Here is a 15,238-nt window from a genome sequence, read left to right as displayed (position 1 = left end):
GAAACAAATAATACAAATAATTTCTAAGTAAATAATACGTGTATAAACTATTGAAGTGCTCTCTTTAGATTTCAGTATTTTCCTGAGCACTTCGTGTTAAAGCATTTGTAATTTTTCACTTCCTCAAAATACGAGACTACGTTTATAAACAAGTGTAAAAATTACTGATTTATGTAGCGCTATAAATATTTAGGCTACTCTTTAACGCTTTGTAAGACACATCTGGTGAGATTTTTCGAAATGACCAACAGAAAGTATTTTCAAATTATGTTATGCTAACTTTATCACGAACCTCATTTCTATTTGTTAATATAGTTTACGTTGAGAGTGAGATATAATGTGAAAACAACTTCATCCGAATTTAACCTAGATTCAAATGCAGTAGTCGTCATCTTAATTTTTAAAGTCTGGTAGATATTTACCGACATTTTATTGGTGCTTGCTACTTCAATCAAAATTTCGATCTCCTTCATTTATTTTGTACCGTAAGCGACTAAAAAAATAATTTCTCTTAGTAGTAGCTTACAGGATTTTATTAGGTTAGCGAGGAATATTTTACTTTAAAGTATTCACAACTAAACTATGCTGCTGAAATAAATGATTTTCTTCACAAAAAACATATTTAATTTGGAAAAATGTTTCTCCGTGTCGACCAAGTTACTACAAATTTAATGTAAACTCGTAACCAGACTCTTACACAACCTGTAATTTAATCTGTGTTTTTGACAACATAAAACTATCGGAACACCAATGACATAATCCCTCCCTTCAGGTCCTTATACAGACGCTAAACACGCTTCAGAGCAATGACAGTTCACTCTTCATATTTTGTTACCTGTCAAGTACAAATGAATTCTGAAGGAACCTCTGATAACAGCTCGAATTTCCCGCTCTGATTTTAGAATAGGTTACCTGAGAGTAAGCCAGAGAAACAGCATCCAAATTCTTTTATGATGTAAACAAGTCTTGTCAACGGAATATGTAAATAATCTTTAAAGCTCCTACTACGTAGGCAAATATTGACTAAAGCCTGTCTTGATTATAAATTAAAGTCAACAAGTTATAGGCGAACAAGTAGAGTGAGAGACTTCGCGAGACATTGAAGATGGCTGTCTTCGGAGTTGTTGTGCAGACTACACGGCTCTAGAACCCAGAAGACTGCCATTTTCGTACACACCGCCACGAGAACCTCAAATCCAACCTCACGAGATATCTATTAAATCCATTTGACCTTTCCTATTTTTGGTAAATGTTCTCTCTGTTACATAATTGGTCAGTACATTTTGCCAAGTAGATATTTGGTAATAATACACTAGTTGACCAATTAGCCTCTGCATGGATCACTAAACAAAATTAACTGAACAATTGCTGTTAGGTCCACATAAGATTAAAAGTCCTTCTGCTTTCTTCCTTTAAAATGATTCTACGCATTAATTACATTTCAAGTCTGTAACTGGTGACTGAATAATATCAATTCAATTCATTCAATTAATTTATTTACGTGTTTGCCAACAGCAAAAAGCCAATAACAGGCAAACACTGATAATATATACAATAATAGTGAAATAATAATGAAAAATAGTACACAAACGGATTAACTAAACTTATACATGTACAGTATTAAATATAACTGCCAAGTACAGGCAAACCCAAAATAGAAACAATATTAACACACAGCAAAAAATGAAGAAATATAAATAAAAACAAATAATCCACCTATCCTGAATATATATATAACGTGACCTATTTTTCCCCAACGGCATTCTATCCGCCTTTGAGTTATAAATAATCCTACATAATATTAGGATTAGACTCCTTGAAATCAAAGCCTTTTATAATACTAATTAATTAATGAAATTTTACTTCTGAAAACGTGCCATGAATGACATTTGAAGAAGACACTTTTTAAAATCTATATGCATTTTAAGCAAAATTTAATTGTAACTTGTTGGGTTAATATTCCACATCGTCATAGGTATATCGGTTTACGTTTTCGTTTCTTTACGAAACAGGGAAAAAAATTCTTATTGTGTCCTTACGTATTCGTGGGCATTCCTGTAGAGGCGGTTGGACTATAGCAAAAGGTTGACGCTTCATTGCCAGATTGTGAGGTTACGTACAAGTAGAGCGTTAAAAACACGGCATTTCTCAACCAAAAGCTCTGAAAAGGACTTGTACAATACCTACATTCCTTCAAATGCTTAAATCTATATGTTGAGGCTGGTAATATAAATGAATTACTATGCAAATGTGACGGCTATCTGTTCGCTATTCCCTCCGATAGATTCCCATTAAATCGCATTTCAAAGATTTCATTACGAAAATTCTCAACCGTCACCATGATTATATTGATAATATAAACTACTTTGGCACAGAAATTTCTGGTATTTTATAATGTATCCGCATAACAAATTTCACAATACTAGCTTCGGGCCATAATCACCACGGAAAAGGATGCTAAACACAAATTCCGTACGATCACCAAGCTTTTACATTCTACAATTAAATGTACACCAACATGTATTTAAAAGTCTTTCAAATTTATTTTCATAGACAACTGCTACTACCCCTCCTCAGAAAATTGCTTCAGACATGATTGTGTTATTGACAATATAAGATTAAAAATAGTCTGCCTTTAGGGGTATCATATTTATGCAAATTTTAATTAATATCCGTCAATTGATAACACGTTATTATGGAAGGATTCGTCTACATAAGCCCTACAGGAGGGCATGTATATATGGAATTACCCCTTATAGAAGAAATACTTTTTTCTCTGTGAATTTGCAGTTTTTACGTATTTTTACAGTACAGTGCCCTACTAGGATAGAGTTTAAACCAGAACGACAGGTTACTTCATGTCTCAATAAACTAACATGTTGGTAATCCTGGATGAATGGTCATTGAAGTTGATATGCTAATATGACTATGCTGTCCTTTAAATCGAACTAGGTCTAAATGTAAAATTGAAACTTGTTTTATTTCTTAGATATCGGCTTGTATATTGTAATAAAATACAAAGTTACAACTAACTGAATTCGCTCCACTTGAATCCAGTCTATAACCTCACATCTTGTGTGTTTAAAATTAATTGTAATAAAAACCTCTCGCCTGTGCTTATGTCTTACCTTCAGGCTTAAAGAAACTGAACATACAGGCCTAAACTTCTTGTAAATTAAGGCGCAACAAAGTCAAATGGACTAACTCAAGAGTTTTCTGAATTCTATCAGATGAAGATATTATCACCACAAGTTAAAAATATATAAGATTCAAGGTCAAATATTTCTCGTAATACATATATAACTTCAGAACTCTGTATAACGCCGATCCACAGGTCACGGGTGATTTCATAGAGCGTAAAAACAGAAAGAAATTGTTGATATATCCTTGGTTCGTAATTCTTTTCTCTGAATACGACTTTCCAGAGAGTCATAAGGCTTTGTAAAATATAAGAGGCGTTATACAATGTCATTAAACATGCACTATTTGCAAATAATCGTAGCCTATATAATTTTGCCCGTTTCGATGTATGTTATTGTATTGATTACATGTACTCTCCCCGTTAATTGTATATAAAATATGCGTCCATGATTATAACGTCTAAGTAGTCTACCGTTACGTGAATCACTTACAAGATAAAACACAAAATGTCCACTCCGGTAGACCAGTTCTCACGTGATCATTACTAATAAAGTACACCATAGAACAGTCTATTATGAAAGTAAAATGAACACACGTGTATGGCGGTCACACTTAACAGATACAATCAAATAGGCCCTGATTACACGCGTGATTAAGACTTACATCCAGTTGGCTGTGGCGGTGCGTTGAAGCAGGAGGAGTGTTGTCAAGACAGAAAGCGCCTCGAGTTGATGCCTTAGCCACATGGTGTTGGAAACACCCTCACAACACACCACACACGATATGCAATATTTCGAAGCAATTATTTCGCTTCACGTTGAGGACCCTTCATCCTCGGCTGGTTCGCCCGCTGCCGGCATCATAGACAGTAAGACGCACTAACACAATGCAGGAAAGACCGGCTCGCGTCGTTGCTACGTGCACAGCCGTCGGAGGCCACCAAGCAAAGCGGCTTGGATCTCTCGCTCATGCCCTCAGGAGTACTCACGGAGGCCAGCGTATATTCATTCCAGCTCATTCATTGGCTGCGCTCCCATACGCTGCACCCGCACAAGACCTACCGATTGGTCTCCGATGGTGACTCCAGAAAGAAATGTTGCGGGAAGTGGGGGGCTGGGGGGACGAACAATCACTTTTCCACTTCAAAAAAAAAAAAAGAGAAAATTATGCTTACTGGTATTATGTCAGTCTGTTGTGATATAGGTTTCATTTACGATGGTGTTGTAATGCTTTCGGAAGACGACCCCGGCCTAGCAACCCTAATTCAACTAACATGGATTCTGAATGTGTGAAGCTGTCTTGTAACTTTATCTTACTTTATATGTGGTTTATTAAATGACGCTGTCAGTGGCTTAAGTCACACAGAGCCGAATGAATAATAAATTGGAAAGGATACGGAATAAAGCGGTTATGTCATAATTTAAGTTACTACGACATATTTGCCTGGAGGGAACAGAGGAAATTTACGAAAAGTTTCAGTCATCACAGTCGATCTATTGTCCAAAATTTGAGCCGCGACGTTTTGTCAGAAAAGTTATTGAAATTTCCTTGACAATAACTTCAATAATATAATTGACTGCGTAAAATTCAGAAATGCTCTTTAAAGTACATGAAGTGTAAGTAAGAAATTGTCACAGACGATTATGAAAGGTCGTGTTGACAGCTGCCTTCTCTGCTGACATGGTGCATTGCGACATACTTTAATTTATTTTGATTTTCAATAATGTTTTCTCGACGTAAACCTGCATGCGTGAAAATGTCATTCGATATTATGATTGCTGGTTAATTTCTTTACTGCGTTTTCCTCATTTATACCCAGTGCATGTTTCTACTCGTCTAGTTTGGTAGAAGTTTACCGACGTTTCAGAGGTCCTTACTGCATCCATCATATACCAGATTACACGGCGCAACAACCCATAAGACAGCCATCTTCAAACTCACCGCCGTAAAAACCTCAAATCCTACAACCTACCTAAACTTCATGAAGTTCACTCTTCGAAATGTTCCTGGTCGCTTTTGTTGTAAAGGAAATGACAGAATATGGGAACCAATATTACGATAACAGCCGAATTTCTAATATAAAAAGTATTAAAAGTATTATTGTATAAATAATTTTACCCCTATTAAATCTTTAACAGTTCTATCACGACATACTTTTGAAGCTGACGTTACAGAGTTCAAACACGTGCGATAATTAAATGTTAACTGTAAAACATATGTTGTATTATATAGTTATAAAATATTAATTTTGAACTTACTGTGGACCATAAGAGTTCATTTTGCTTTAAATAAAGAAAATATGCATAAAGTTTCAGAGTCTGTTAGATGGATTCTGTGTTTCCGACATATCCACCATTTCACATTCTAGCACGTAATACAATCTCCTGGTGGTGAAGTTCCGCTATGACTGGAAATACAGCGAGTAACAGCACTCGGATTATGCCCAAAGCACAATTGATTTTGAGGTTTGAAAATGGCTCGTACTCACTTCGGTTCATCGAACATTCTGGTTGAGTGGTTACCACTCTCCGTACATATCTAGAACATTCGAACCGCGACTGGGATAAAACGTGGATATTTCTCAGTCCCTTCTGCAGAAGGAAGTAATTTATATCAAATCTAAAACTTGTTGACGATGGTGAAGAGTCAATTGAATAAAAATTTACTTGGATATTATCCATCGTCTAGTAAATATAAAACGTAAAACGGGACTTTCACTTTTTAATTTGTCCGGAGATAGGGATTAGCTCTATCTAGTGGGCCCAACTGTGTAGGAACCTGAAGACGGAGATAGAGTCCCATCTCCGAAACGTCGTTTTACGTTTTATATTTACTAGACGATGGATAATATCCAAGTAAATTTTTATTCAATTGAAGTAATTTATATTCAAACAAACCACAACTTCCGCTTGTACCATCCATTTAAACTAAACTAACTACATAAAGCAGAGTCCGTATTAAAAATATAATATTTCATTTAGGTAGGCAAGACATTACCAGCCTATTTTGGAAGGCAAAGTTCATTATGGTGTTCGAAAGAGTACCCTGGACCAGGTGAATCCAGTACACTCCCAATACAATTTATAGAAAATATACTATAACATTAGTCTTCTATCTACGCTTAGGTTTTTTAACCAACATTTTGTGTGCATTTCTCGTCTCCCATGTGCGCTACACATCCAGCAAATTTCATCCTAATTGATTTGATCGTCCTTGTAGTGTGTCCGAAACCCAGAACAACATCGCCATCTTCACCACATTCGGAAAAACTCGAAACTCACACATCGAAATAATATATAATTATTGAGAAACTCTGGAACAAAAGAGTGTTCTCTTGTAGACGTTTATCGGTGTTTAAGAGATGCCCTAATGATTAAAGTTGCAAAAACCTCTAAAATGCTGGTAAAATTCTCGGCATAACAAGCCTGCCACCTTCAAGACTTTTTAAGAGCCGGGCAGTGAACACCATAGAATCAGGAATTTTACCTACACTAATACACGAGTTTTAACTCTCCAATTGCATTCCAACCTATATACTTAGGCCCCGTTTCCACACTTAAAATATTTTTCGATCCAAAATCAAATATTTTTCTCCGACAGTCTCTCAGCTTTAAATAACACATAAGCATCTATGTTTCTATGAATGGACATGGCATAGCTTATAACCAGTCTTTACCTTTTTTTTTTTTTTTTTTGTTGAACAAATACTTGAATACCCATCGACTAGAGTTCCTTTAATCTCATTACTTTCTACGGCAGGTACCTTTCTGTTCAGCCCATCCCACGGAACGTTACCCACCCACTAAACAAAGCTAAACCGACGTTTGTCTACAGAACCAACCCCGACGCTTCTACGAACTGAGATGAGAGCGAGTTGTATCAACAAGGACATGCAGATGATTTCCGTTTACGAAGATGTTCGCGCATTGGTCTCAGCCCCTAAGCACAGTCACTGCTGGAAACATTTTGGAAATCTTATCAACGAATTTCTTGATTTCACTGTCAAATATATTGATTTATTTCTTATCTCATAGAAACAGAAACTTGTGATGTTATACTTTTATATTCTGGTACGTCCATCTTGGGCTATCTGCGGTCCGAAAACAGCTGAAGAACAGGTATGAATTTACCAGGTAAAGAGGGAGACCTTACAGTAGGGAACAGCTCCCGTGCCTGTTACAGCACTCGAACCCTCCGCTGAGACCTGTTGACCCTCATCGAAGCAAGAGGGACCTACGTCTCCCGTTTTGTTAGGGCTCGTCTGCGCTGGTGATACTGCAAATTCCTGAGTTTGGCCTGAGGCCGTGAACCACTGGAGAACTCGCAAAGCAGAAATGGGCTAAAACCAATGCTCGAAGACTAATTATTCTGATTACATTGACTTTATTCATTTCCTCTACGCAAATGCTGGGATAATACCTTAAATTATGATACGATATAGGATTTGAGACTTTCGCGGCGAGTACAATCAATAAAATTTTCTCGGGCAATCAGCCGCGTTAAATGGTTACCGTAGTAAACTGACGTTTCGGGAACAAACTCACACACACAGGCGACTTCCGAGGATACAGTCACATCAGAAACCTGAAGATGGGGACAGAGTTTGTTCCCGAAACGTCGGTTTACTACGGTAACTAGCTAAAGCGGCTGATTGCTCGAGAAGATTTTATTGTATGATACGATAGTTTCCTTCCATATTCCTTTCACTTAATTTTACATTAACCTAAAATATCACCTGATGGACTGGTAAATCATTTGGCTCTATTTCCTGTAACATTTTAATAGTCAAATAGCATACTCATTATTTCGTCGAATACTTTTAAAATCTGATATTATATGCGTGTTAATATGACATCGCCATCTCTAGGTATTTTCTGACAAACCTTCATATCCGCGCTTGTCCGTCGCACTGACCAAATATTCTGTCAGTGCCTAAATATTTAGTGTCGGTTTGTTTAGTTTCATTTGCTGTTTAAGTTTCTCCCTTGTTCCGTGTCTCTTGTTTGCACGGGCCGACCAAGTGTTGACTGTGAGAAGAGAAACGCATATAGGTAGAAAGCATTAGGGCCCATCATTGGGGCAAAGCGTAACATCATTTTAAAATAGATCTCAACGGGAACAGTCAATTGACAGTCTAAATATGAATTACCAAAAGAAGTAAACACAACTCCAGAGCGGACAAGGGAATTGTGAGTGTTTAAAAAATATCCGTGTTTTTTATTTCTTAAACGTCGATATTTTCAAACTAATATTTTACAACAAAATGACTGTCACTTCATGCAGATCCTTTCAATTCTATGTCTCATGCTAAAATGTACCTTCACACATTTACCTCGGAACGTGCTATAGCTCAGGTGGTTAGTGGCACTGTGATAGGTTTTCCTCAAATCTCTTTGTTTTCCATATTAATATAATTTTCCGCTGCTCCGTATTCACGGACAATGCCTAGTTCCACAGATTTTAGCTAAATTCTAACCACTAATTATAAATATTTGTATTTTATACAGCATCGTTAAATAAGCACTGAGCCAGACGACTGGCATATATAAGATTTCATTTGAGGTTATAAAACTATTTTTATTGTAAAATTTAATTTGTGACAGAATTGTTGATATAAATGCCTACAGTTTCATAACAAATATTTTTAAGTTTGAAACAGTGTTGTGAAAAAAAATACATTTTTATTTTGTACCATAAATTTAAGGAGGAAATGTTAATATCTGTATACCTTTTTTCAAATACGAATTTGAACTCCATTAAAACACTTCCATAATATTCGACCCTTAATACTGTCTCTAACGCTTCAAAGGGGCTGAAACAAAATTTAATGAACATCGCCTCATCCCTACCCACACTCACATTAAACTGGGCATGTTTCAGGGTCTGTGCACCGTCACGAAAGAATTAGCTACGTTTCTGTTCACATGGATCAATGTTAAAGCGAATTACAAGTGTCATTTTAATACTCGTTGGTTAAGCTGATATTTTGCCTTAATTTCTTATATATATAGACATACACATGTAGGACTGAAACTGTAATATTTAAGATTCTTATGGCGGTGAAGATTATGTTAATTTGGGTTGTGGCGTCGCATATATTCGTAAGTACAGGCCTAGAAAAGATAGACGGCGTCAAAACCCAAAATATCAATATCGTTTATATGAATCTGTCACAGAGTTCTCAAATTTTAGTCTTCTGGGCTTTAAAACTGCTAACTTGTAGATAAATACCAAATATCCTTTGGAACATTCTGCCTTCATATTTAGGTCTGAAGATGGCGACAGGATGATTACACGAAAATTTGGTACCTACGTCATTGGCTAACTGATGTGGGATACAGTGTAAAGTAATTCAAGATATTTAAAGTCAGCTTACAGCAGTCCTACCGGCACTTAAGAGTCGGAAAATGACGGGGAGATATTCAAGCTGGGAAAATGGAGACGGCATTTGGCAAGTTTCTATATTTGTTGATCCCATAGCACAAGACAAGGGGCTTTAAACCCTGGAGACCAACATCGAATATCATGTGAACAGTTCACATGTTTGTTTGCAACCCTTAACTCTTGTATCCGAAAGCAGCACGTGCAAGTTGATTTCTTTAGAAAAAGCTGTTCCGACAGTGTTATTATGATGATAAACAGTCATAAAATGCTTACTATGGTCTGTTGGAGTGCCAGAGCGACGTATGGACCTCAGAAAGAAAACTCACTGAAGAACAGGTTGATGGATGGTTGTTACCACTCTCTGAGGGTGGGTGCAGGATTCTCAGTTCTTACAATGAACAGTACAATTTAGAGCACAGACCGTAGAAAGAACCTTTCCTTTGGTTCAATTGGAACCCAAATAAAAGAATTTTACCAGGAGGTCCATGTTAGTCGGTATGAAGCTTTTGGCCCAGTGGGGGGTGAGGTGGACGGGTAGTTACAAGGGGTTTCAACTTATAGGAATATTAGCATTGTATTCTCTGCCCTCCCGCTGCTACAACATAGTAGCCTATATGTTGTTACATATAATAGCTGGTTTCCCCTCTGAGCTACGCAGTGCGTTGGCTCTCTTACATGTCAGTTAATTCCGCTACTACGAAGACAGTCGAAACCATCGCGAAGAACTTTCAAAGCCGCATTGTGCTACCCGGCTTGTCCGTGCGATGTTTCTGATAATGAATACTAACAACACTCACTAATTTAACATCACGTTCTGGGTACCAATTAGCGGAGTTTTGTTAGGTTCTCATGGCGACGATATTAAAAAAGGCCGTCTTATGGGAAATTATGTCTTAGGGTCTGGTAGATATTTCTACTACACTAGACGGCGCAAAGTCCCAAACGACGGAGATAAATAAATATTTATAGATCATCTGTGACGTGGGAAAACCTCAAATTAGACGACCACTTATTAGCTCGAGAATGAGATGGAATTATATCATCGTATGGACTGAAATGCATAAGATCCATCTGTAGAAGAGCAAAGTGTTTTCGTTTTACATATCTTCGACGATGGGTTCCATAACAGATTAAGTTTGATGTCATTATTTAGATTCAAAAGTGTAACTACGCTAATATAGCAGAGCATTGAAAATTACTCCCAGGGGCAGCTCAGACTACACCGCCACACACACACAGTGTTTACACCACTGCAAGCATCGGAACAGCAGCCAAAAGCTGGAGACTTCCTAACCGATGGCACACAATTGCTTTCAGCAAAGTAATTCTTTTGACTTATGATTATAAAATGACGCGCCAAATATAAAGACTAATTACGCAATGAGTACTCAGTCAGTATAGTGACTAGCTACGGGCTAGACGACCGGGGTTCGATCTCCGACGGGGGCAGAGGATTTTTCCTCTAGCCTCTGCGTCCAGACCGGCTCTGGGGCCCACCCAGCCTCCTCTACAATGGGTACCGGGGTCTTTTCCCGGGGGTAAAGCCGGCCGGGGCGTGATGCTGGCCACTCACCCCCATCTAGTGCCGAGGTCAAGGAAGAGAGGAGCTATACCTCCTCTCACCCCGAGCGCCTACATGGCGTATAGTGGGACAAACTTTACTTTACGTACTCGTAGCTTTCAAAGTCCTTTTCCAGTATTGTGAAAATTCAGTTCTTGATTTACTTAACGACATAACAATTTTTTATCACGTATTGGTGTAGTGAATTACAGTTCAATAATCAATCTTAAGGTATATACTAAAATCACGTATTATTGGACTGCCACTTTTGGAACAAAACTGGCTTATTTTAAGGGATTTTCAAGGTCAAGTGATCTACAATGTAACAAACATGCTTACTCAACTTATCCTTCACACCAAGACTCACATTTGGACACAAGTCTGGTTTACTACAGTCAGCTTCTCGGTTATTCAAGTACACACTTCCATATAGCTTCTCAGGATGTTTCTCTTGATATTCCATTAATTAATTAATATTCAATTAATTTCCATTAATTGAGAAACACGGGCCTATCTAATGAATACTAACACCTGAGGAAAAAATTCAAAATTAATTTTGCTTATTATGTTCAAACAGAATATTGAAATTTATAATTTAAAATGATGGTTTGAAGTTTATTAAATCACAAAAAGAGCAAAGTAATATTATATGGGAAAGAACGAGTACCTATGTACCAATTTTAATAACGAAATTCCGGAGAAATGTATTAATGCTTTGAATACGAAAATTTTCATTACAGCATCCACATTTATTGAAGCTATATATAGGCGTATAATAAAGTAGAGTTTAAGTATCGATACTTCGGAAACTTAATTTTAATCAATAGTAGAAAATATTGGAGTAAGTTAATAACCGTATGATGAAAAGCGAATGCCATAAAGGAACCCAAATTTATCGATGCTTCATTTACAATAAACTAGACTTGGTTTTAAGAGTTCACTACTTCACAAATATAAAAGCCTCGTTCTGTGCAAGCCAAGAGCATAGCCTGTTGTAGGCATTTGAAAGCAAGACACATCATTAAAAAATTTTATAGGTTGGCAGCATCAGAGACAGGATTTATAGGACGAACGGCTGGATTGGAATCCTGTAAGGAAGAAACCCAGCTTGAAAAAATGTACAAACTGAATAACCGATTCCAATGGAGCGGGGTCCTTCATGAGAATTTAATATTACGTTCAGCTAATCAAGAATTTCTCTACATTTTCTGGAAGCAAAAGTTTCATTACCATGTTCACAAGAGCCAACGGCCTAATCCTAATTCATATAAATCCAAATCACGTCCCCAAATCCAATTTATCTAAGATCCATTTTAATATTATCCTTCCATATATGCCTAGGGCTTCTGATTGGTTTTTGTTCTTCAGGCTTTCAACCGAAATATTATGTGCCTTTCTCAGTGCCCCTTGCGCGCTACACTACCCGTCTCATCCTTCCTACGTACTGAACTGATTAAAATATTGCAGATAAAGTATGGGGCTTGCACAAAGGGAGGTTGCTAGGAAAATTCAAATTATTGTGTAAACGGTAACACTCAGATTGCTGTCTTCTGGGTAGTACCAGACAAGACAGCCATCTTTTAAACACCTACTTGGAATAACACTTTTCGTGAAGTCTAGAAATTGCGAGACAACATTCTGAGAAATAAAAAATATTTGGCTACCACACCTAAATATTGTCGAAATTTACTCGAAATTAACAACTCACTATTTTAACAAGCGTTCTGTTAACAAGACAAAAGTTTTGCTAAAAGTTTTTAAAAGCATACAATTGCAAATGTCTCCTTGTGATATTAACTGTAGACTTGATGAGAGTTCAGTTTCACGCGACGAGGAGTTTCTTTTGTTTCAAAAAAGAAACCGCAGATGTTTGACTACGCATAGAGGGATTACGAGAGCTCGTGTTGACGCCGTGAAGATATTTTGAAGAAACACAAGTCTGCTTTACGTTATTTACTGATTATAAATGACGAAAGATTCGGACAACGCATGACACACTGATCGTAACGGACCTACCATCTCTTCAGCCGCGTCTGCTTAGCATTAGCGCGACGAATGCCAAGGTCGACTGTTCCTTCTCATTGGAATTTCTGTCTTTCTTCAGGCAACTTGACGGAAAAATCTCCCCTGTCTTGTCTCGTCTCAGTTCTTTTCCCGGGCTCCCCACATGTCCTTCCTTGCCATGGGAATCAATTGCACTTTCAAGACTTTTAAGCGGACATGTAAACATGCAAATAGTGAACATCACTAAGGCGTGTTTCATGTGTGCCCAATGCATCACTGCATTGGATGCACAAAACAGAACGTATAGCGACTGGAATTGTTTGGAGATGGTAGACCATGGGTTAAGGCTTTGGCTACATCACAAACCCTCAAATCTCTCTGTGGATGTAATATATGAGGCTCTCACGGAGGTGAAGATTCTGATGTTACGTCTTATGGGTAATAACGTAGTAACTATCAACATCGACAGTTTATGATTTAGTTAGTAGACTTGTCAATTGCATTATACATGTATGATCTGAAGCTTTCACGACGACTAAGTATAACAAATTTCTTCTCGGGCTATCAGCGGTGTAAGGTGGCTTAATGAAGGTAAACACCAGCGTTTCGAGAGATATCTTCTTCTCGAAACGTCGGTGTTTTCTTTATTAAGCCACCTTACATGGCTGGTAGCCCGAGAAGAAATTTATTATGTACCGTTTCTGTAAATTTTACTTCGACAAAACACTGTATTTTTAAATAAAAATCTAAAACTGTACTGGACATTTATTATTCTGCTGAATTAGTCCAAAAATTGCAGGTTAAATTTTTAAAAAAATATTTTTTACGTGAGGTCTCATTTACAACGACTGGAATGCAACTATGACATTTATACCCTGCCAAATTTCGTTATAATTTTGAAAATACCTGCCCAATAATTGTAGAAACGTAACTAGACCCAATGGGCGCTTGATATTTTAGTGTAATGTAACACAGAAGGGTCAGCTGAAAACATAGTGGAAATAGTGTGGTTTTAGAAATTTGTTTTGTATTCTGCGGTCTTACGACAAAACAATTCAGTTATATTTAGTAGACATTAAAATAAATGCGGGTTGCTAATTCATGAATGCAGGTAGGCAGGAGCTAGTGGTACCGCCGACTGAATAAAACTTTTAATGACGCTTTGTAATCTCTCCCACAGCTTCCATTAGCCCGGGGCTCTCTGCGTCGAGACGCGAAGGGACGCCTCGTTTCGCTTTTGTGCTTTCCTTAATTTTTTTATTCTATCCGTAGAAAAGTATCGGGTTGTTTTCCATAAAACCTTCCCATCCAAACTGTTTATAATTTAATATTAACAAAAGTTTTTAGGTTCAGAATGTATTAAACCAGTGTTCATTAACTGCGAAATTATAAAGAGCTGAAATTCTGGTGTCTTGTCATGAGCTGGATAGGGTTTAGGGGGGGAATTATCATGGAGTACATTTCTAAAAAAAATTTATGGTCTAAAAAAAACATATTTTCAGTCAGATGTGAACTGTATGTCTACAGAATTTAGAAGAGTTTCTGATGATACATTCTGTTCATTTTCTTTAATAGCTATACTAAATGTGTCATCTGCGATTTGAAAGATCGATCTACATAAACCGGGTTATTTTCGTTTTTCGATATAAACGAAAATTAAATATGAGACCCACTGGATTACCTGCAGAATGCGAGACAAACCGAGCTCTATCCTTCGTCTATTCTCTGGTGTTTACTTCCTGACTTATACTTGACTACTTTGCGTTAGAATCCCGTTGTTTACTGGTTAATGCAATTTTAAATTGAGATAACCGTGCTGTTGCCGAGAAACGTGGTACAAGTTTCCGGAATACATTAGCATAGACTCAGGGGTTAGCTTCCACATTTGCCTTTCCTTCTACAAAGCTTTCTACAAAACCCGATTACAATGTCCTGCACAGAGGATTATTTGAGAAGTTCTATCAGGATTGCCCTTGTGAAATATTTCTGACGACAACAAAATATGCTAAATATCATGGGGTTTATTTATTTTATTTAGTGTTCTGTCTGACGACAGGTCCATATGAACAGGATCCTTCCATCCTTTTCTCGGACTGGGACCTGTTCATATACGTTCTTGGCAGATGATCCAGAAGTGGTTTGCCATTG

The 15,238-nt window shown here is 37.3% G+C and overlaps 2 protein-coding genes across 2 annotated transcripts in view; both read right to left on the bottom strand.

The window, feature by feature from the left end:
- The window catches only part of LOC110832567 (protein Wnt-16), a 59,428-nt gene extending 55,319 nt beyond the window's left edge, over window positions 1-4,109 (bottom strand). The window contains exon 1 of the mRNA XM_022069677.2: window positions 3,805-4,109. Within this exon, the coding sequence (XP_021925369.1) occupies window positions 3,805-3,887 (83 nt within the window). The 5' untranslated portion in view covers window positions 3,888-4,109. The remainder of the gene's footprint in view (window positions 1-3,804) is intronic.
- Window positions 1-15,238, bottom strand: part of LOC110832575 (cadherin-like and PC-esterase domain-containing protein 1) — a 270,092-nt gene that overhangs the window by 29,442 nt on the left and 225,412 nt on the right. The gene's annotated exons all lie outside the window — the stretch shown is intronic.

This window comes from Zootermopsis nevadensis, unplaced genomic scaffold, assembly GCF_977971745.1.
Source record: "Zootermopsis nevadensis isolate Lab colony 2312 unplaced genomic scaffold, Znev_1.0 Znev_ptg000025l, whole genome shotgun sequence".
Taxonomy (NCBI): domain Eukaryota; kingdom Metazoa; phylum Arthropoda; class Insecta; order Blattodea; family Termopsidae; genus Zootermopsis; species Zootermopsis nevadensis.
Note: the sequence above shows the minus strand (reverse complement) of the source record. Positions and strands in the feature narration are given on the sequence as shown.